Genomic DNA, 24,118 nt, shown 5'->3' with positions numbered 1-24,118 from the left:
CTTGGTGAGCTGCCGACTTTTCCTATTGCACCACCAGCAGATCAAAGTTTTCAGTTGTCTTCTAAAAACTGTCTCAACGTCAACTTGATGGATTAGCACAAAATTTGGCTCAGATATTCATGGTTCCCAGAGGATGTATCATGAGCTTGAGCCACAAGCAGTTGGGGTGGATTAAGACTAAACTGCAAATACACTGCTTGCATTGGTTCAGCAAGAAAAACACAATGAAAAAATATTTCATTTGAGGAGCATAATGCAACAGGTGCAGCAGCCTCTCACAAAAATTAAATGAACGATATATATCTATCCCTTCATTAATTATGAATTCCAAGATTTTAGAATGGACAGCACTTAATTTATTTCCTTTTATCGTTTTTAATGATCTGAATGGGGGGCGGGGCAAAAATGAACAAAGGGCCCGCCAAGGGAAGTGATGGGTGAAATTTTCTCTGGCTACGGGACTGGTGATAGGGTTTGTTTTTTTGTTTTTGTTTTTTGTTTTTTTAAAAAAAAGACCATGGGGACTTAGAAAGTGACAAAAGTGTGTGTGCTTGTGTGTGTTTTGTTTTTTCAAGGGGGTAGTCAGTACAGAGTCTGAAAGAGGATGAATGACAGAGAGAGTGTGAAAGAGGGAGAAGGAGAGTTTGTGTGCAGAGCTCTCAGCTAAGCTCCACACAGGACCTATCATTACCAGATGTCACAGTGAGGGTGGCTGCCAGCCGAATCACTGCTTATTGCTTTAAACTCCAGCTCTCTCCCTTTTTCTCTTCTTCTCTTTCCTTGTTTCTTCTTTTCTCTTTTTGCTCCCTCTCCCTGTCTCCCTTTTCATGCACTCTCTCTCCCTCTTTTTTTTTTTCTTCCTCCCTTCTCCATTTCCAGCTGTTTTTGGAGCACGCAGCGAGAACGGGGGAAGTTCTCCACCAATTGTTTCGGCCCTGAGAGGAGCTCGGCGGTCGGACCCCTCCCTCCCTCTGTCTCTCTCCCCTCTCTCTCCTCTGTCTCTCTTCCTCTCTCGCCCTCTCTCTCTCCTCCCCTTGTTGTGACAGAGCACACCTGCTTGATCTTGGCTGCACGCGCTCCGAGTCCAATTACCCCATAGGCCCTCGCAGCCACTTCACAGTCTCATCCCCCCACTCGGCTGGATTTTGGGAGTCAAGCTCATCTCGCTCACTTCTACTCTCTTTGCCTTGCTTTTACTGAGAACAGGTAGGTTAATCCCTTAACTCCGGGAGAGGACAGAAGTAGGGGTATTATTGGGTGAAGTGAGGTTAGGAATAAGCAGCAAGGTTTCACTTTGGAATCATTTTTAAAGAGAGAGAGAGAGAGAGAGAGAGAGAAGTCTTGGGAGGGTGGCTCAGGTTTTACTGGACCGTGTCTTTCTGCATAAATGCAAGCATGACAAATGCTATTATTCATAATTTAAATGTCACATTATTTGCTAATGATGTTATGTTATTTCATGAAATGGCTTCTTGTGGGTCTGGTTTTGCCATTATATTTGGACACGTCTGTCTTTTTGGTAAAATGGATTTGAGCATGTTTGATTCACTTCTTCATACATTATGTTGCTTCTACCTCTCTCTGCAGCCTTTGTGTGTGTGTGTGTGTGTATGTGTGTGTACGTGTGTGTGTATTGTGTATATTCCAGATATGTTGCCAGGTCTTGTTCCCACAGCACTCTTGGCTTTGTGATGAGAGACCTTAATCATTTCCAGTCCAATCTGCATACAGCTCAGTGAAAAGAGCAGCGGCTAGGGAAAGGGGGTGTGGTGGTGCTGTTGATGCTGGTACCTCACTCCTCTGCCAAAAACCTTATTCCTCTGGCCCACTGTTAATCTCCAAAGTATCCACCACTGAGCGCCATGTGATATATTTCAGCAGTTTATCACGATACAATTTAAGTTTGCAGTTTTTTAATTTGTTACTTTCTGTGGCAATTGACCAAGTGAAGGGTTTGGACACTTGTTTGTTGATTGTTTGGATGAAGCCCATGTGGAACTGCATTCCTCAAGTTAGATCCATGAGTGTGTTAGTTTTAAACATGGAAAATTAATCAGAACTGTTGTGCTTGCGTAAAGACTAGAGGTTGAATGAGGGGAAAGCAGAATGTTTTTGATTTTCTTTCTACAGAAGTTTTTTGCTCCTAGTTTTTGTCTTCAGATCATGATTCATCACGATTTGCTGCATTAATTTGTTCCTTTTCTTTGTTTGTTTAACTTTCTTTAGCTCTTTTTTTCTCTTTTCTTTCTCTCCCTGTGGCGTTTGGGTAGTCTACAAGGAAATGAGGGGGAAAAAAAGCTGAAACAACTGTGAGGATTTCTTTGTGTTGATTCAGCCCATTACTGCTTGTCAAGACTCTGATTGGAAAAGTTGTTTCTGGTGCTTCTCACACTTTCCATCTCAGCAGTTCATTTGAGACTGCAACCAGACCGTTTTAACCCCAATCTCTTATCTGTCTGCTCTGCAGCTCTGTTACTTCTCACCATGAACCTTTTTCTGCTCACCGTGGCGTTTGCTGCTGTGTTTTCACAGGAGCAGAACAGGACCCAAATTGCTAGGGGCAACTGAAAGTGAGAGGCTTTGAAGAGGAGATGAAAAAAAGCCGTACATGGCAACGCACAGTGCCATTAATCCCATAATGGTACAGCTTCCTCTATCAAAGAGAGGTCTGAAGGCTTCCCGGCAAGCCACCACACAACTCTCAGCTAACTCATTACATCCTTTTTGCCAGCAGGGAAAAAACCTAATAAGGCTCAGCTGCAATGAATTGCACTGGAGTTGACTAGAGTGAAACTGAACAAGGGAAAGACTGAGACAAACAAAATAGAATGAAAAGTGGAACTCAAAATAGAATAGAGGCTAAAAGAAGCATAAACACTGTACTGAAATACACTCAGAGCAATAAAAGTGCCTCACTGGTTCACATTTTTGAGTCGCACTGAGCAGATGTTTAGTATTTGAACCGTGAGTGAGTGAACGGAAGCTTTGGAGGAGACAAGGCCCAGATTTGAACCCAGGGGCCATTTTTTTTCCATCTGGACTTCAACTCTCTGGGTCAAAAAGACCAATAGAACAATGGAATTGAATGGATATCAGCCATGAAGGCTTTTTTCCCCCTGTTGCTCACTGCAATACCACAAAGTTCCACATGTCAGTCTTTCTGGCCAAAGTTTTAAGGGTCAGACGGAGAGAAATACCATAAGCTATGGGAGGGAAGCCGGGGATGGAAGGAAAGAGCTTCAAATGGGAGGAGGAGATGGAAAGAGAAGAAAGGGAGAGAAGGTTGGGCAGTTCGTCCACGTCTGTGCAGCACAGACTGTTGATAATGGGACTGAGGTTGATGGCAGGCAGACAGCTCTTCTCATGGAACAGCTGAAATGTGGTTTAACCACTTGCTGGCTTTCTCATGCTATGGCTTTGAACAACAGGCATGCTTAAGAGACCCTAAAAAGATCTTTCAATAATAGTTATGGGTCTGACACTTTTTTTTTAATTTGTATAAAGAAATTATATCGACTGTGGAGGTCAAAGGGAGTGTTTCGGGCATTCTTAAAGCCAAAAACCTCCCATGCAGGCATAAACGGACGGCTATTTTCCAGACAAGACTGATTTGGCTTTAGTCCTATTACAAGAATGTTTTGGCTCTGAAATTGTTTGTTGGCTGTATCTTTGCATATTTTCAGATGCACATGTTCTCACTCAGAAAATCCCCCGATATATCAGACGTTAGCTGAACATAATGACCACTGACTCCTCAGACCACTGCCAAAGGAAGAGCTCATTTTTACATTTTAGCATTGTTATCAATCACGAGTATGTGTCTGAGTGTATGTGTTTATGCAACCACGTGGGAGGGGAGCTCACATTCATTTGCTGATGGGTTAAAAGGGCCACACGTGTTTTAAATGTCCTGTGGCCTTGTAAATACCTTTCGGTGATTCATTGCTGACAGACGCTCTGCAGAGGCAGACGCAGGTCTGTGGAGAGTTAGTAGGGAGGGAGTGGTGGTAGTGGACGGGTGAAGGGTGGGATGGTAGTTGGTGTCTGCTTTATATTGTTTCCTTCTTTACAACATGGTTGGATTCGCTAATACCAAAACCCAGTGGTGCTTAATGCTCAAATCTGTTTCCTTACACTGCAGACATTTCTGTGAACGATTTGTCAAGTTTGGTTGATGTGGTAGTTGTTTTACAGGTATCTCACTGATTTTCTTAGCTCCAATGTTTCAATGAAAGGCCGTGACAGAGAAGAGAAAGTGACAAAGCGAAGGAGGGAAAATTACTTTACTCCCTCATGCGAGCTCTGCTTCCTGTCTGGGAATCATTAGTAATGCTGGGGCCAGACTTGGGGGGGAAAGTGGAGGAAGGGAAGAAAGGGATGAGACAAAAGAAGGAGACAGGAGAATTGACAAGGATGCTGTCGCAACAGGAAATGTCATCCTCCGCCCCTTTTTTCTGGGTAAGACACAGGATGATGAATCGCAGCTTTCAGAGACACGAGAGATGAAGATAGCGATGGTTAGTGTGCCATTTACCACATGTCCTTTTCAGGGATATGGTAGATTGTAAATCCTTTGAAACTACAGACTAAACTTTATCACAGCTGCCTGTGCTTATTACTTTTTTGATAAAATAAAATGTTATACCTACCATAGTTCCACATGCAGTACTTCAACAGTCATCTGCTGACCTTTCAAATCTTTTTCCTGATTCACCAATGATTGCAGTTCAGAGACACATGGCTTACATTACAGACTAACTTTCCATGTACATGAACATACTCATACAAATCCTGTTTGTCCAGCATTACTTTTTCAGAATTAGGTCAAAAATAAAATGGAAAACTTCATCAGATGCATCCTCCTCCAGTGTTTGCTGCTGTTCTGCTATGTGAGACTCTGTAGACTGAATGTCTCTTCAAGGCTGTGTGAAATTTATCGTCTTTTTACCTCAGAATGACCTCTTTTGTTGTCCTTGTGCCTCAAATTTTGCATTTGTTTGAAGGCTTTTACAGTGTCCATTAGTAGAAGACGTGATTGTGTACCAGTTAATTCCACATTTGCACTGATTAGTGTCAGTCTAGTTCTTATGAATAAAGCCTGTCCTATCTTGTAAACTGGCTTAAAACCATTCTATGGCATAATACTACCCATGTTCCCCCGAATGAAGCCACACTGAACTGACACGTCATGAAAAAAACTTTGGTGAGAACAGTTTAATGCAATATTGAATATACCTGGATTCATGCAAACAATACAGATGTTTGATTCGTACATCTTGGAGTCAACAGTTGATATTCCCATTAGCCAAATACCAAAAGCACTGTGTAAATAATCAAAACCAAGTGACACTACAAAAATTACATCACCACAAAGCTTTACTGGAAGAGACAGGAGGATTTGAGCTGGAAACAAGGAGAAGATGGGCGGTCACTGGCCATCTCTGCTGACCCAACAACCGGAGGACGTTGTGGTTCAGGGTTGCAACATCTGAGGAAAGTTGGACGCCACCTGATGACATCTTCTCCTGGCCAAAAGCTTCAGTCATAGGAAAGTGACTGAGGGTGTTAGCATCCAGCTGTATCTCATAGTAAAGTAGTAAAGTAAAGTTTCATCTCAACAGCACTTCAGTATGAAAAAAGGTCACACAGAGTCATATCTGCTAAGCTACGGCGAAACAAAACTGAAACCTTTTATACATCAAGGCTTCATTTCCAGTTTGGTGTGATCACTAGGATTCTTCTGTGAAAGTGAAAATAATAAGGTGAATGGATCTTATCTCATAACAGAGAGGTGCATCTTCTGTGAAGGGATTTGAAACGCTGAAACTGGCAAGATGTAGAGCTTGCACGGTCAAGTCATGTTCCAGCACGCTGTGTTGACAGCCCTCTGGGTTTAGCATGCACATACACAGAGTCATGTGTTCAGTAGATTCTTCTGGGTTGTATGTGTGTGTGTATTGAGGTAGGGGCATTCTTGTAGAGCAAGCCATCCTGCAGGTCCTGAGGACATATCTGAACAGTCTGGTAATGAAAGAACCGATGCCTGGGGGGACACCAGGTTGTCTAATTCATTGTCTTCAGAGGTTCATCCCAGCTGGGAAAAGCCTTGAATTTCACAAAAAAAAAAAAAAAAAAAAAAGACTGTGTTTGACTATAATTCCTTGTTTCTGTGCTGTGAATTTAGAGTGACCTTTATGTTCACAGACAGACCTTGGCTGAACAAGCATCCGTTATTTCACCACTCCAATGTTCATGCAAAGCCATAAATTTCCATAATGTACAGCCCTCCCGTTCCAAATGCAAAATTTCCCAGACTCAATAATATTAATACCACTTATCTTTTTTCTCTGCAGCTGCGGTTACAAATTGTTAGTTAATGTCCCAAACAATAATCTCCCAAAATCTCTTGCATTCCTTTTTCCTGGTTTTATTTCAAAATCTTGTTTTATTCTCATCATCAGCAAGCCCTGGTTCTGATTATGACTCACAAAGCAGCAGTAACTCTTGTCTTTGCAGTAATGATGCAGCCATTAAATGCTCCCAGAGCTTAGTCTGAGATTCTTCTTCTTTTTCTTGCCTGTCTAGCTCACCGTGAAATGTTTATGGACTAAGGTTGATGGATTGATGGCAGGGCACATGGAGGGCCATCTGAAATCCTGCACCAATGTCCATGTGCATGTATATATGTTTATGTGCTTGCAGCCATAGGTCAAAGCAAGGAGATACGGTTCAGCAATCAGCAGTGAAACCTTTGATATGCTGCATGCATTGCTGTTCCTTCAAGCAGAGTTAGGACACTGGCTTTGTAGATAATTCTGAATGATTCAGCCTGTAAAACATGCCAGATGTGTACCACTATGAAAAACCTGACAAAGAGACTTGGCAATGAATGTATCATAGTATAAGACAAGCCCAACCCATTTGGCATCTAAACAGGATAAAATGAGCCATCAAAGACATGTACAAGCTCTATTTGACCCAGGAGTGCTTTACATCCCCGAATCCAAAAAGACGGCAGAATGATTCTGCCAAATCTGCTGACAAGGTTTTTGTTGGATTGAGCTTTCAGTTGTGCTTAGATAAGAAAGCGTGACACGGCCAAGATTACTCAGTGTGTCGAAGACTGGAACAACATGTCCTCTGGATCTATTGTATGTTCAGACCAGGGCTCTTTGTTTCAGCGCCTCCCACTACAGCACATACTCCATGTTTCCAAGTGGAAAAACTGCATCTAGACTTTAAACACTGATGTGACACAATTCCAGGCTCTAAGTGCCGACTTATGAAATCACCCTTTTGAGTGTATTTCAGGTTTTTCCACTTCATAGGAACAGAACAAGAGTAAAAAAGAAACGTTAAGAGGCAGAGATATCCCATCCAACACAAGTCCCTTCTGAATAGAAATGATTTCAAGCTTGGTCATACTGTATGCAAGCACTGTAACCACTGGACTGAAGCTGTACAGTGTGTCAAAGTGGCGGCTGTATTGTGGACAAGGACTATAATTACAGCTTGTGTTGGGAGTCATTCTCAGCCATGATCCCCATGACCTGATGTAACCCTAACCTGGATAACACTACATCAGCACATCTCTTTCTCTCTCAGTGTCACAGACAGAGGCTACTAAAACCTTCTGAAGATTTAAACCATGCTTTTATTGCTTTGCACACATTCAGTATGTGCACGTGTGCATCAGATTAATTCTTTATTTATATTTAAACACATAAGCATCATACATATGCTCACAGACTATTGAAACCAGCCCAGAGTCACTTTCAGCTCTGGCCAACTGATGGTTTTGGGTCAGTTTCATCATCCTGGTCATGATGTTCAGGTCAAGGTCTGCTGCAGACCAATTGCTCCCAAATCATTTGTTAGCAGCTGCGGCTCAAATCCGCCCTTCAATTATTGTGGCACCAAGAGGGAAGGAGCAACTTTTGGCTTTACGCATGACAAGCAGATTGCTAGGTCTTTGAGACTTGTGTGTGTGTGCCTCTGTGTAAAAGGTCAGGAGGTTTGTGCGGATGTCCGCACTGGATTTGAGTTAGAGAGAGTGTGTGTATGTGTCAACTGGGTTGTGGTTGTGTTTAGAAATAGACGACTGCATCAGGAAGCAGGATTCTCCCAGTGACTCCGGATGCTTGCTTCTTTATTGTATTTTTTTGACACACACTGACACCATAAAGTACTTGGCAATGAAATGATCACTGTGATTCATGGCTTTAGAATAGAAAATGTAGTACAGCAGTATACAGTGGCAGCCATGAAATGTCTCATGATTTATCCCCTGTGCATTACTGTAAAAGCTAATGCAGATGTTACTTGTTACTTACACAGATCATCATCTTGAAAGAAAAAAAAAATCCTTCAAACAACAGCAAACATTAACATTGGATGTTAGGGTATTGTGATTCTCAACCTGGGGTACCTCTACATGCGTGAGTGTACGTGGAAAGATCTATTTGAATTAAAAATATGTCAGCATATTTTCAGCTGTAACAAATGAACACTATGTGCTGTGTGTGAAAACTACTAGTAACCTAGAATAAAAGCTGAAGCTGAAACGAGTAAATGGTCAGCAAAAAGCAACTAAAATAGCTAAAATAGCCAGCTAAAAATAATGCTTAATGCTTAAAATGGTGAGCTGGAACTAATACAAATGCATGTTTGTTTATAATGGTGACATTTTTAGCTACAAGTAATGGTTGAACGGTCAGAACAACTAAAAATACTGGACAAACGGTTAAAAAAAGATAACAAACGCTGGATAAAAAAGGTGTGAACCACCTTTGTGGTAGATAATGCATGACTGGAAGTAAATTTTCCAGGGCTAAGTGTGACTATTTTTGAAACAGTAGTAGAGTGTTTTTGTTTGCTCTGTATTCCTTAATATCATAAACATTAGGTGTCCCTAAGGCTGAAATTCTTCCTGAAAACGTAGTATTGTTGTCAGCTTTCGCCCTGGGAGCCAGGGCGGTCTTATTTCGTTTATTTAGTGTTTCTTGTTTTATTTTGTTTATGCTTTAGTTTGCGGTTGTTCACTGTTTTTCCCTCTCGTTCCAGGTGTCTTGATTTCCCTCTCCTCGTGTGCTCCTTCCACCTCCTGATTGCCCTCCCCCCCTTAATGTGTTTCACCTGTGTGTAATTGTCTCTCCTCCCCCTGATGTATTTAAGTCCCCGTCCTCCCTGCACTCGTCGCCAGATTGTCTTGTGTGTTCCTCGTGTTCTGACCAAGCTTTCCAGCGTTCGTTTCAGTGTGTTTGTTGTGTATGACCTCTGCCGAGATTTGTTTGGACCTCGAGCTGCCTATCCCTTGTTGTACCTCTGCCTTCGTGGACTGACTTTCTGTGAACCAATCCTGAACTGATTAAACCGTATTGATACTCCTGAACCCTGACTCTGTGCCTGTGTCCTCTCAACTACTTACCTCAGCCCTGACAATTGTGTGTGTGTGTTTGCATCAACCCCTCATCTATCACCTCTCACCCTCTGCCAAAAACTGACCAGTTAAATAGCTTATTTGGCCAACCTCACTAAATTGTTACACCCAAGTGTTTAACCTCAGCCCCTGGCCCTCCGCCTCTCACCTTTGCCCTTTGCTTCTCTGGACTTCAATCAGTGTCTCTTGTTCTGTTTTTCTCACACAGTGTCCTTCTGTCTGCCTCTGAATCACTGCCACACTGAAAATTTATTTTCCCTCTTCTCTTTGCCTACTTTCCTTCCGATTATAACATTAAATCAGAAACAGATAGTTATAGAGAGTAGTTTGAAAACTAATCATAGACAGACTATTTTCAAAGTGTATCCACCCAAACCTTTGAACTCTGTCCTCTCATTCTCCAGGCTCCCTGCTAGCAGCACCATGAGGTCGGCCTGTCTCTCTCTGCTCCTGGTCACTGCCTGCTGGGCTCTGCCCTTCCGCCAGTCTGGCTTCCTAGACTTCATGATGGAAGATGAGGCTGGATCAGGTCTGCCTGAACTGCCTCCAGATATAGGCCCCCCACGCATGCCTGATGGACCCAAGTGCCCTTTCAGATGCCAGTGCCACCTTCGTGTGACCCAGTGCTCTGACCTCGGTAAGACGAGACACCTCCAACAGATGGTTCACATGGTTGTGCGTGATCCCATTTATTTACTTAGAGTTACAAGTGAGGCTATCCCAGCATGCATTGGTTAAGAGCCAGTCACACAGGGTTAAGAGTATGACTGCAGGCGATTAATACCGAATAAAAGGTGTACTTCTGTGACCTTGAATGAAAGACTTAGGGATTTTAATGTGCACTGGAGAAATCGTCAGAATGACAGAAAGACAAGCCTCTTGTTCACTTCCATTTTCTTCGTCCACGCCTCCATTTGGTGTAGTGGCCTGGATTCCAAACAATTGTTCCCACTATGATGGGTCAGATGCTGTGGTCATATGGGTGTCTGCAGTAGTTTTACCGTACTTTTATTGTGCTGAGCGGCATTACTGGTTTTCAAGAGTAGAAAAAGTCACTGACTTTATGAGCCTGCCCGTCTCCACCGTCCACCCAAACCCACGGGTTCATTTGAAGGGTGTACTATGTTACTCATTAGTGTGAAGTCCCCCAGAGAACAAGACACCAATGTTGAAAATTTAAATGGTCAAAGATGTGAGTCTTACTTCTTAGTCTTACTTCCTGTGACAGTTACATTATTTGCTCCTTCTGGGCAAATTGCTTTTGTTGTGTTTCATTATGGTGAAGATTAAAGTATAGCTGGGAAAGTCCTGAACAAATCCTAGTGCTTCAAATCTTCCAAAACTTGTTTCTCAATGTAACGCTTATTCACTGACACTACAATTACTTAGTCAGCTTTTTTACTTAAGCACAGTCACAACAATTTAGTAAATTGTCATCTTCAGTGTTTGGAGTTTATAAATCCTGTTTGTCTAATCTGATATATAGCATATACAAGAGCTTGAGTCATCTCACAAACTGTTACAGAAAAGTCCCTGACCTCATTTATTCTTGTATATTACATAAAACTGCTTCGCTACGCAGTTGGGTTTGATAGTTGTTTGGCTCCGGTTTTGTTTGCAAAGGGAGGGGCACAAGCTTCAAGGAGACAGATGAAGGAGAGGAGGAGTGACACAGATGGACAAAGTGGGAGGATAAAATTAAAAGAGGAGAAGACAGGCATAACCAGCTCATAACCATTTTCATTTAGCAAGAGGGATAGGGCTGGGACAGTAAAATGAAAGATGTCTCAGATTCAGGACAACAATCCCAGAAAATGTGAGGAATAAAGGGAGACTGCTGACAGGCAGACTCAGGTGGACAGGTGGCGGCTAGAGAGAGTGATGTCCAGGAAAAGACCTGGTTCCATTACATCAGTGCTCCATCCAGGGCCCCAGCCATCGGCAGCAGCACTTTCACCGGAGATGCAGCTCCATGGCCGGATTCTCAACTTCTGCATCAGCAGTGTTGGCCTCAAGCCTCCATCTGTTCCCCAGACCTGCTGGCATGCACGCAAACACACACTCAGACACACACAGGAATAAACACATGTATAAGTTCTGACACACACGCGCACACAGGCCCGGGCAAGGCAGACAGAGTCTGCTCACCATCCCAAAGCACCCTTTAGCTTTTGTAGATGTGGACTTTTGTCAGTGAGTTTGCAGCTGGCAAGATGACAGCTGAAACATTCAGGAGAGAAAATTTAGCCTAAGGTTCAAATGAGCTGTGATTACACTGCCAGTTCTGCTGGAAAGAGGTTTTTCTGATCAATAGACTAAAACAACAGCCGTCTGTTCTTGGTTACAAGCGTATAGTTTACCATCTAATGGCACAATCAGCAAATTCTGCCATTAAAAAAACATATAATTTAGGCGCAGGGGTTGTGTAAGGTGTGTAGTTAAATCTACGTGCACTTCCAAACTTACTCTACCCCATAAGGCCATCACGCCTTTGATGATGCAGCCAGATCAACTTGTCTTGCCCTGCCACAGCGCCAGACAGAGAGAGGATATTACATAAACGCTGTCATTAAAGCTTGGAAGCGCTAAAAATGAGTCCAGTCCAGTCCAAGGCAATCGTTTCCTTGATTTCCCAATCACTTTGTTTTAAAATGGAGTGATTATTAGTATTATAATAGTGGGGGCCAGACTTGGAGTCCCAGCTCTCATTTTCATTTCCTGCCAAGTGGCTATCAGCTGAAACGTGAGACGCTGACCGGAACACGACATCCAGATAATTTATACTCATCAGTCAGTTCATGTTATTGTCATCATCACAGTTTTTAGTCTAGCGCTAATCATTTCGTGTCATATGACCAAGTATTTGTTTGAAAAGCTGTGGTGGCAGAGTACATTTGACAACTGGATGTCAATCGTGCTTTAAAAATGCAGGAACTGAATTCAAGTGGCAAAGGCTGAGAAAGTCTGACTTTGAGAGAAGAAGAATAAAAAAGAATGTGTGTGCAAGTATAGAGGTACGTAGTGTGGTGCTGTAATGATGGTGGTGACCACAAACAGCTGTGATGGTTTGTGGGTCATCCACTGCCGAGTTGGAAAAGCTGACAGAAAAGCAAACGTAGCTGGAAGTAATGTTTGGGTGAGCCGAAAAGAAGTCGTCACATGCTTTTAGGACAAAATGTGTCCAGACATACGTATGTGGACTGGAGGTACAGAGTGTAAGCTTCTTTGTTAAACAGTTTATTCTACGCCTCTTCCTCTGAAATGTAAACTGCACATGAATCTCAGTGTATTTTTCGAGTTACCACGGATGCGTAAGAGCACACGCAATAACTCCCAGCTGTCTTTGCTCAGTCTTTTAAAAAACAGTCCACTCAACCAAACAATCTTTCACTACAGATGCCATTTTCTATGTCACATCAGCCATGACGTGCCATACTAAAGTCCAAGCAAAACGATTCAGTGTGAGCTCAGTGTCCAGGTATGCAGTCGCTTACTCACTCCAAAGGAAATTTGTTTTAAGGTCCATTTCCACCATGTGTGCCTCAGAGCACATCAAATAGTTATTTGGTCCCTTTGGAATGTCACCATAAAACCCACTCTGCATAAGTCCCTGTCATTGAAACTTTATGTAGCATGCTACGTTGACAAAGCAGACCTTGTTATTTCAGTGTTGCTACTGTGAATCCAATTACTGCTCCTCCAGATTTGATTCTGTCCGTTTGAGTATGTGCAGTCCATAACAATTTGTAAGAGCCCCTGAAAACTTGATTTCTAATCTAAAGCACTTCTCTGTAGCATTCATTTTTATGACTGACTAAGCAACAGGCACACCCTTAGTTACTCTTAAGAGTTTATCTTTCATAAAGTCAGTTTGTCTGCTTAATAAGCACTGTGTGGGCGAGGTGCGATCAGATTGGGCTAACAACACCAGCAGCAAAAGCACACAACCAAACACCTGCTATTAGATTTTGATTCAAACTCCTTCAGAATTTTTTGTATTCATGTAAGAGCCCCACTGCTAGAAATAAACATAATGAGAAAATTGTTTTTTGGGGGGCCTTTAACTTAAAATAAACTTGAGGTAACCATTTCATTTTTATTTCCTGTTGAGGTCAGAGAGTGGTTAACCTCAACGTCACCTCAAGCAGGGCTGTCACCACCTCCCTTCAAACAATCATTCTGATGGATTTATTGCATTTGGAAGCTGCTGCCACACACACAGTACATCTAATTAAACAGTGTCTCCTAAAAATTCACCATCAGGTCTGAAGGCAGTTCCTGAGGACATCCCAGATGACACCACCCTGCTGGACCTGCAGAACAACAAGATTACTGAGATCAAGGAGAACGACTTCAAGAAACTCAAAGGACTGCATGTAAGAGACATTTTACTTCCATCTGAGGAGCTGCATGTCTGTGTAATATTCACTGTGTAATATTCTTAATGTTATGTAACATGGTCTTATATAACCATTACACTAACCGTGACCCCTCTTCAATATGAAAACTTGATGATGCCCATGGGGAAAAACTTGCATTGAACCCATTTGCTGGATTGAATTTGTGCTGTGACTGCAGATGCATCAAGAGAAAAAATGTTCCAGGATGCTGGCTAGGAAGAAACTGGGAAGAAACTATAGCTTTTATATATATATGTGTGTGTGTGTGTGTGTGTGTGTACAGATAACCAGTTTTGATAAGTGTGTTGCCCCAGAAATGTCAAACATGTCACATCTTACAGTGCAAACTTGCAAGCTACATCTTCTTCCTCCTCCTCCTATATCTAGCCACCCATAACACTCTTGTCCTCCCACCTTCACCATGCACAAACATTGAATCTCAGCACCCCCACCCTCTCAGTCACCAGGTGCATGGAAACTATTCACCCGTAGGCCTTACAGTCTCACAGCATCACACCTCCAAACTCTTGTAGCTTTCTTGCTTGCAATAAATACCTCTGCCTGACAGCCATAGCTGTTTCCACTGTAATGTAACTGGCCTCTCAAGGGGAATGGACCACATACCTCACACTGACTCGTGTCTGCTTACACAAGAGTGGAACAGCAGGAGTGAGATCCCCCTGAAAATGCATTAGGGATAATTCATAGTGGCCTTGAACTTGGCCCTCCATCTTGACAGAACAGGCACAGTGTTGGAGTGTCTAACAGCTGCTGAACTCAAAATGTCTTGTTTTTGTTGAATCTCATCTGGAAAGTACAGATTTTTTTTTTTTAAACAATCCCATGGTGCATTTGTAACAATGAACATTTCTGGGTGGAAGAAGTGGAGGAACAGTGAAAGCCACTAAGGTGTAAAGTTTCAAATAAAGTTCAAATTCCGTAATAACAGAACTTTAAACACTGATGTGAATTTAAAAAAAAGAACAGACTGGATTTGATAAAACTGCTGTAAACTAATAGCCACTTCACTGATGCATTAAATGTTTCATGCCAGGCTGAATCCCTTGAATTTGTCTTTTGATGCAGTGTTTTCACAAACTCAGCGTGTTGTGGAGACAGTGGTAAAGACTCTACTAAACTAGTATCTCATCTCCCTGGTATTCATCCTTATAGGCTCTGATCCTGGTGAACAACAAAATCACAGTCATCCATGCCAAGGCCTTCAGCCCTCTGACCAAGCTGCAGCGCCTCTACCTGTCTAAGAACTTGCTAAAGGAAATCCCGGCCAACATGCCCAAGAGCCTGCAAGAGCTGCGCATCCATGAGAATGAGATCAGCAAGATCAAGAAGGCCTCCTTTCAGGGAATGTCCCATGTCATCGTCATGGGTATGAAGATGCAACCTGCTGCTAAAAAATAGATTAAAATAACATTCTGAATCTTCTTTTTTTTTCCCCCTCTAAGGTTGGTTTAGGCAAGGTCATCTAATTGAACTGCACTGCCAATTTCCACCACAATAATTTTAGTGGGAAGGCAGGAACCTCTTCAGGAACTTCTGAGGAAGTTTCAACCATAGAAACCAGGGTCTAATTTTAGTTTTTGGGCCATTAGCTCCTAGTGACAAAGAGTCCCTTCTCAGACGTTTTCAGTCTTTCTCCACCTCTTTATGTCTCCTTTGCAACAATCGTAAAACATTAAAGTTGCACAACAGTATGCTAAAGAGAACAACATGCACGTATGAGTATGTGTCCGGTGGCCCACTGACTGTCCTCAGAAACCTGAGGGAAAGTGTGATTCATGGTATATCACTGCTGAGAGCAGATTTACGTTGCACAGTTTACCTCTGACTTGTAAAACTTCCTGTTACACAAATTAAAAAGTGTCTTCCTGTTATTGCTCAACTAAAGCAGAAAGTGGTGATACAGTCACTTAAAATGCAGTGATAGGAGAATTATGATCCCACCATGACAAATCAGGGAATCTGGTGTGGAGAAAGGCTGCGTTGCAAACACGAGCTCTTCTCTTGCCCAAGGCTTTGTTTACTCATGACTCAGCTCTAGGTTCCCGTAACACACCAGAAGGGGAATTAACTTCATAGACGTGATCCATTACTGCTGTTCTCTCTTTTTTTCTCTTTCTCATTTTCTTTCTCACTGTGGTCTAAATTTTTTTTTCTTTTTTTTTTTTTTTTTAGAGCTTGGCTCCAACCCTCTGAAGAGCGCCGGAGTTGAGGCCGGTGCTTTTGCTGACCTGAAAAGGGTCTCTTACATCCGTATTGCAGACACTAACATCACAGAGATCCCCAAAGGTACGGCGCTGATATCTTTTTCCACAAATAATTCCTAAATTTGTGGATTTGGCTTAATCTGAGTTTAATCCAGTCAGGCACAGCCAAAAACAACCATCTTCTATCACAAGAATGTATGCTTGGATTTAAGCCTATTGTCAAACAATGGGCTTAAAGTGCATAGTAATTCAAAACTATCCCATCTCAACATCTTAGATGTATTTTGTAGAATTATACATGTAATAAGAAGCCTTTGCAAAATAATTTCATTTTTAAGACTTGGAAGTAGCCACTTCTTGATAAAGAGGTTTGCAAATTACGACTACCAGTTTCTAAAAAAAAGTGGTTTCATACTGTCAGATAAGCTACTGTGGCACAAAAGTATATGACTTGAGTCATCACTTACGGTAGTCCTTGTCTCTTGGGTTACCAGGTCTGCCTAGCTCTCTCTCTGAGCTCCACCTGGATGCAAACAAGATCACCAAGCTGACAGCTGACAACCTCAAAGGCCTGAAGAACCTGGCTAAGTACTCAAAATTATGATTCTCATTTTTAAAAACATTAATCTATATCCACCTTACAATTTCTCTTTGAGTTTTAAAGCCAGACTATGTCTGTTTTTTTTGCTGAACAGTGAAATCATGTCTGATGGTCTTGTACCATAACCACCATAGGCCAGTGGTCATAGCAGACTAGGTAAAGTTGTAGTGGGAAAACCCTGAGTGTGTTAAGCAAGTTGCATTTTATTGCAAATGAATTCAGCTTTTTATTTTTAATAGGAACACAGCTTCCAAAAATTTCATCTTCCAAAAGTGACATATTCTCGCTTTAAAAGAGAACTGTGTATTTCTTTTCCTGTTTATGTTTTCTCGCTGTTTTTTCATTCTGTCACATGTTTTTAGCCTCTGGTTTGACATGTATCAGCTTTACTTGGAATGCTAGCTCTGGCGTTACCATTGATCTAATTTACTACATAACAAAACCTAAGACATAAACAGTAGTTTTTGGATAATCAAAATAGCTGGTTTGCTCGTAAAAATTGGTTACACTGTGTTTATAAGATCACTGTTCAGTTTGTGCCAAAGATGACATACCAAGTTAGAACAAAGACGGCTTTGTTGCAGCATGAGCAGATCATGCTAATATGTTGTTTATTTATTTTACTATTTTACAAGCTAAAGATGATTTTTACAGCAGGCGACAAGCAATGATGTCACAGTCTCAGTTTCTCCACTTTTTGTGCTCTTGCGTTCCTTGATCCTTTACACATTTGCACGTTTCCATGTCTCATCTACCTGCTGACTTTTCTTGCAGGCTGGGTCTGAGCTACAATGAGATCAGCTCTGTGGAAAATGGCACACTGGGTAACGTCCCCCACCTGCGAGAGCTGCATCTCGATAACAACGCTCTAACCATCGTTCCTCCTGGCCTGCCCGACCATAAGTACATCCAGGTACAGTGCTGATATATCCCAGTGTTATTAATCCAGTTTTGGATACACAACATGATCTCATGAAGATTGTTTTTGCAGCCATTTAGTTCCAGCAAATTAACTCTGCTTGAGCATTATAGTCCCATTACTCATTTTGTTATGGTGTGATCACACACATCTCATTTTCTCTGATCTAAACCATACTGGAAAAGTTTACTGTGTTGCATTTTTGCATTTGGTTTGTTTAGGTTCACACTGCACGATTACAAGTCAACCAAGGCTTCCATAACAAAAGTCACATGGTTTCGTTTAGTTTGTTTATTGAGTAGAGTGCTGGTAGCTTGTCATACTATAGTACTACAGATGTCGGCGTTCTCAGCAGTTACTCAGGCTTCTCAAGCTGCTGCATCAGTCCCATCCCCATAAAACCTTTTGGGGTAATTTCCTGAAGTAGGTATATTTATTTCTAATGAACTGCAGCACTTTGCATCAACCATATTTTTACAGTTATTTTGTGAGCACCCAAGTTTTAATGGCAAACAGTGGGAAGAAAGGTCCCAGTTTAGAGTTAGGAGAAATAGCTTCCAACAAACTGTTTCTCCCAGTGCAGACTGGGACACTGTAGTAGTAGAAACCTAATATCCAAAAAGCCATATGGTTTGACAAATCTAAAAGCTGAATTTAAAAAAATGTAACTGTACGATCACAGTTACAGTAGTGAAAGGTCAAACCTTCTCAATGTGGTTCTTCTGAAAGCAGGCGCTCAAGCAGGTTTTTTTTTAGGAACCACATATCCAAAGATGCATGATGAGGTGTTTAGTTTTTCATGTTTGTGTAATTTTTTTTTTTTTGTTTCTCACGGACATTCCTTTGTTTTGTATGTTCCATTGTATGTGATGCCAGTTGTAATTCATTATGACCTTTCTCCATGTATAGTTTGGTGTTTTTGGCTCTGGTAGCTTTGCAATCTATAATTAGTCTTATATTGTCTGTCCCAGTGAGTTTGTGGCACTTCCCTCCTTTTGTTCTTATTTCTAGGAGCTTTCTCATCTCCCTTCAGTGCTGCATGACGAGGGCCACTGTTCTCCACCACATTGCTTAGCTGCGAGATGTTTTTAGCCTCTCTTATGTTCATATATGCTTTTTATGTGTTCCTGTTTTTCATATGCATGCGAAGCCATGCTTGTTCTCAAGCATCAAGCAGCATCAACCCTGTGGTATTTTGGAGTATGATCATATAGGACGTCCTTTTTTCTTTTCTTCACTGTTTTTAGTTAAACATCCCGAAGAAAGAAAAACTCTATTTGGCTTTCTTGAACTGTTATTATTCATTTGGTGACTTATTATTATCCTCTTTATCTACTTTATTTTGGAAAAACTAAATGATTGCCATCCACATCCAAGTCAGTGACCGAAGCTTGTCATTATTTAAATCCCTTCTCTAGGTGGTCTACCTCCATGTCAACAAGATTGCTGCTGTGGGAACAGAGGACTTCTGTCCTCCTGGCTTCAACACCAAGAAGGCCATGTACTCTGGCATCAGCCTGTTCAGCAACCCCGTGCCTTACTGGGAAGTTCAGCCGATCACCTTCCGCTGCGTCTTCGACCGCTCCGCCATCCAGCTCGGCAACTACAGGAAGAAGTAGAGCGTCCTGCGCGCCGATGCAAGGAAGTGTGTGTTTGTAAATGAGTGTGTGAAAGTTTTGTAAGTGTGCGTGTTTGACCACAGCCCCACAACACTGACCCCCGACCAACACTGCCTCCCCACAAGCAATGATGTCATCAATCCGCGCACTCATTTCAAAACTTCAGTGGACATGGACCTCAAACACAACATACCATTTTCATTATTTAGCTTTGAGGTTGGTGCAGCAGTAGTACCCACAGCTTACAGCAGTCACCAGCATACTATGGTGATGCTCTCACAAACAGCACATCGTTCATAGGACCAGTTTAGCAAGTATTAACATTGCAAATATGTTCTTACATTCATGCCGTAACATTTCATTGTGCATAATCCGTGCAGTTCATTCAGTGGACAAATTTGAAATTCAGAGGTGAACCCGAACCAAAAAGATTTGAAATCTCACTCAGTGAAAAATGTTATGAATCGGTTTTTTCAGCCATTATCCATTGTATGACTTTAAAGAAAGCTGGCCTGTAGAGCAGGCATCAAGGGGTTAACTTGTGTTTTACAATACCTTTAACAACTGGTGTACTAGAATGTACTAGATATTACCTGTGTACTAGGAATAGCATTCAGAGTGTAACATTACCACGCTGCACTCCATGAACGAACTCCGAGTTTCTATTTGTATTGTACTCAATTCAAGTAGAGATAAAAGCAACCGTGACTTCTATCACATTGTGATTTCTTGTGCTTACTTCAGTGTTGATTTAGTTCTTTCATTTAGTTTTTTCTTTACCACATTCCATCTCCTGTTCCTCTGTTAGTGTATGTTGTTCCATTAAAAAAAAAAAAAAAAAAACAAGGTGAAAATAGCTTCTAAAAAATGTAGAATAAACCATGTATGTTTTAAACAGAAGCCACTCCCAAAGATTTATATGCATGCTCTTATTTTTTCCTTTCAACTTGAACCTGGTGCTTTCTGGAATCCCTTGTTAATGTGTGTATGTATGTCTCTCATTGTTTCCCTGCCCTTTATTTCTTTTTTTTTTTTCAAGAGTAAAGCAAAATTGGAGGGTGCATGTAGACTGGCATGGGCACAGCACCTATGTTGGTGTGAATGTTGTATGTATAGACGCTGTATATAAATGCTGTATAAAAACCTCTCATCACTTAAAGGCACAAGCACTTACCATAGCTCAGACTTAATATATCAGCAACAAAGGTGTTCCTCTTTTTTCCGGAGCAGGGGCTCCAGCTAAGGTGTCCTGAACAAAATAAAAATACTAATGGAAAATGTAGCAGTTTTTGATGGGTGTAATAACCGGAACTTGCATATTAACAATGACGTGCATGGATATTTGTGCTTGCGGTCACTGGATGGTACTGCAGTAACCACAGCACAAATGCGGTTAGGGCAACGGCTTCCTGGCGAACAAGGTCAAGAGGAGGCACAGGTAAAATGTACTGAGCAACAGGTGAGAAACCTTCAACTAATACTCACACAAAAAACACACACCTTATGTGAAAGTTCTTCATCTGGAAAGGTACATATTTATGATAGAAAACCTTGACAAAGACTTGAGATGTGCAATAAGTGTGCCTTGGCTCAGAAATATTTAAATGTTTAGAAAATTTGCTATCTATAAGGGATATTTGTGCATATTAATGCTTTTTATAGTAAAGATTTATCAAGTGAAATCCACCCAAACAAAAGACATTTCCTTTTAAATATTTCATAAGGGGTCTGACCAGCTGACAACTGCATTTTTAAATAATATACTTAAAAGAAATCTGGCTTTAAACATATTTCAGCCTCTGGGCACTCTTCAAAGTCATCAATCATTTTTGCTTTTATAAGACACTTTATCCGGTTTCTTTGAACAAAGTGCAGCTTTCTTCTCATCTGGCAACAATAAGTCACATTACAGATGTTACAACACACCACTGAGACTGTACTCCTGTCAGAGAGTAAATATACGTCAGATTCTTCTTCTGTGTCCAAAAAGTTATAACATAGGGGCCATTCATCAAATGCAAGTGCTCAAACAGGTATTAGTCTTGCAGGAATAGGTGGGTCTTTGCTACTTTTTTGGCTTTAATTAGAACAGCATTGTAAATTAAATCAGTGACAGAGTCCTGTTATAGAATCAAGTTTCACAAACTACTGCTTCCAGTGGCGGGAGCCATTCCCAGCATGCATTGGCCATGCATGCTGGACAGGTCGCCAGTCCATCACAGGATGGATTACATACATTTACAAAGCATTTATGCATCTAAATACACAGACATTCACTGTGGTGTCTCCAGTCCACAGAGGAAACCGCACAGACACAAGAAGAACATTTAAACTCCACACAGTCCAGCAGGTTCGATAGTAGACTTTGTTGCTGCAAGGCAACAATGTGACTCACTTAGCTATCACACCACCAGGTCCCATGGACAGCAAAAGCACTTGGCTGAAGGTTCTGAAAAAGATTAATTCACTTCTAGTTACTTCTGCAGCCTCTAATTCATATTGATGGGTTTTGTGGACTGAGGTTAAAAAAAATATTTGCACAATGACCTTTTCTGGCCTGTGAGCCACCAGTGATTTATAGTCCTCCAGTCATTTACGTGACTGTAATGGGAATATTTAGGTTAAAGAAAAAGGGCACAGAGCTCCCTGGAGACATGTAGTGGTTAAGACTCCTACTTTTGAAGCAGGTTGTACAGTCAGATCAGTGCTCACAAGAATCTAGATTTTCTCACTTTGTCCCTTCTTAGACTAATTTCACACTAGACTATGGTATCTCAGAAGTGACAAATGTCAATGACATGCTCTCTGATAAAAATGGGTATAACTATTAAAATACTGTGGAGAGAGATACACTGATGACTGAATGTGTGCTAGGACAAATGAAAAAATAAACAACAGTGCTATATAAATATGTAACACTCTCAGTTATCTAGCTAGCTCTATTAGACATCCATAAATTAATTTTTACTTTAATTCATAAGTCGAGACAGTTGTCCATTTTGGGACTCCACAGAAACTACCTCCTTTACTTAAAATGATAAATGTGGGGACTCAAATTACAAATAATGCAAACAGCCTACCCAAAAAAAGAAGCTATAAAAAAAACTAGAACATTTAAGAGTTATGACTGGCACAGAATCTCTCCCCTCTGATATGACTTAGGTCTTTTTTTTTTTTTTTAGACAAGGACAGACTGAAAAGCATTAGTGTTTGAGCTCTGGCGCTAATCCCAGCACCTCAGAGTGAGTTCAATACAGCAAACATGAATGTACTTAAATCTGTTGCCCCCATGTGGTGGATATCAGTACAGCACTTATAAGCACTTTGCAACTTGATCTCCTAAACAGACGTCTATCTTCTAGACCATAAGCACTTAGAGTTATTGCTTTAGGCTGTGTGCCAATGTTTGTGTGTGTTGATACGAATGAGTTGACATGCGTGCGTGTCTGTGAAGAAACAGTCCAGAGAAAACTTGTTGTGTAAAAATGTGTTTCCAACAACATAAAAATCAGAGCATACTGGCTTACGCTCATGGCTTAATGTTTTTTCACATGCACACGCTTGTGTGTCTGTGGGTGAAGTGCCTGTCTTGTGGCACTTATGCAACCAAAGTAACCTGAGCTGCTTCGCCATGTCAAGCGAAGAGTGGTGAGATCCTGCAGAAAAGCAGATGTGCCACAGATTCATGCAGATGGTTATTTCAATCTGAAAATCCTATCATTAATCAAATGTAGCCTACACATAGACACATGGGCTTAAACCTGTCTGAATACCTACACTGTGATACTAAATTCCTCAATCAAATCCTCCTATCAACATCATAATGATGTGTTAAGCCTTGTTATTATCGTTTATAAGATTTTTATATGAAAACAATACACTTTAGCAGGTCCAGTCTACACTTTATATAATTGGGGATTGTGAGAAAATTATATGGTATGTTTGGGTGATACAGGTATAAGATAGATGTTGACAATGAGGAACAGAGGTGTGTTGTGTTCAGCGGTTCCTCTCATCTGACTTTAATGCCAGTACACTCCTGCAGCACATGTGAGTCCATGAGACAAGGTGAGAGAATCCCTTGGCCTGCCTGGGGATGAGTGTTTTAAGCACACTGCTTACCACATGGCCACATGGTAGGAACAGAAGGTGGTGTCTGGGTGCTGTCTGAGATTTTATTAGAAGCCTCTGTGTGTCCATGCCAAGACGTCCAAGAATATCTGAGTTTGCTAATATGCTTGCTTGGATCTCCATCTGTGTACCTCTGTCAGAGCATGTGCATGTGTCTCAGTTGTAAAGTTTTTTCTCAGCTCATTTGCTCGTATTTATGTTTCTGTGAATGTGTCTGTGTGTGGTGTTGACAGGGAAGAGAGTTTGCACTTCACTTTCACACGTGCCAGATTGTTTCACGTGCTAGTTTTTTATCTTTCTTTTTATGTTGTTTCACTGTTTGTTCAGTGTTGATTTACTAGTTCTGCGAATCAGCCATGCAGGGAATTGGATGTTTTTCACTGGGCGAAAAAAAAAATCAAACCTTTTTTTATTTAATTTTTTTTAAATCTCTCATATGAAAAAGATAAAAGGGTAATTCTAATGACTGACAGTATGAACCTCAAGTTGCAAATTTATGCAGTTTACGATAACAAGGGGAGAGTTTGAATTTTTTTTGAGCATTTTTATAAATGATCGAAACGTTTGTTCCTTCTTACTGTGATAAAAAACTGAGGCAAAACCTACACGTCCCAGACAAAAAGCCAATGTTCTCACCAGGTGATGATCCATATAGAGGAGATGGAAAATAATTAGTGAGCCAGTTAGAGTTTAAAGATAACATGTTGCTTACATGCAGAGGACCATATGTTAACAGAACATGATAAACACACATCTACAACCAAATGTTAGTATATACAGACAG

General features: G+C 41.2%; 1 protein-coding gene across 1 annotated transcript; it reads left to right on the top strand.

The window, feature by feature from the left end:
- Positions 1-904: 904 nt before the first annotated feature.
- On the top strand, positions 905-20,485 carry dcn (decorin). The gene is made up of 8 exons (XM_041030268.1): positions 905-1,206; positions 9,844-10,076; positions 13,703-13,815; positions 15,013-15,226; positions 16,033-16,146; positions 16,559-16,652; positions 17,440-17,578; positions 19,003-20,485. Exons 2-8 carry the CDS (start codon positions 9,863-9,865, stop codon positions 19,201-19,203), a joined length of 1,089 nt encoding a protein of 362 aa, XP_040886202.1. The 5' UTR covers positions 905-1,206; positions 9,844-9,862; the 3' UTR covers positions 19,204-20,485.
- Positions 20,486-24,118: the final 3,633 nt, after the last annotated feature.

Source organism: Toxotes jaculatrix, chromosome 22 (genome assembly GCF_017976425.1).
Source record: "Toxotes jaculatrix isolate fToxJac2 chromosome 22, fToxJac2.pri, whole genome shotgun sequence".
NCBI lineage: Eukaryota > Metazoa > Chordata > Actinopteri > Toxotidae > Toxotes > Toxotes jaculatrix.
The sequence above is the reverse complement of the archived record's forward strand: the minus strand, read 5'-3'. Positions and strand labels throughout refer to the sequence as shown.

Excerpts from the sequence above, each read along its gene's own strand:
- dcn (XM_041030268.1), top strand. The coding sequence starts at position 9,863 with ATGAGGTCGGCCTGTCTCTCTCTGCTCCTGGTCACTGCCTGCTGGGCT. Across the intron at positions 10,077-13,702 it reads GACCCAGTGCTCTGACCTCG|GTCTGAAGGCAGTTCCTGAG; the intron begins GTAAGACGAGAC and ends ATTCACCATCAG. Across the intron at positions 16,653-17,439 it reads GGCCTGAAGAACCTGGCTAA|GCTGGGTCTGAGCTACAATG; the intron begins GTACTCAAAATT and ends CTTTTCTTGCAG.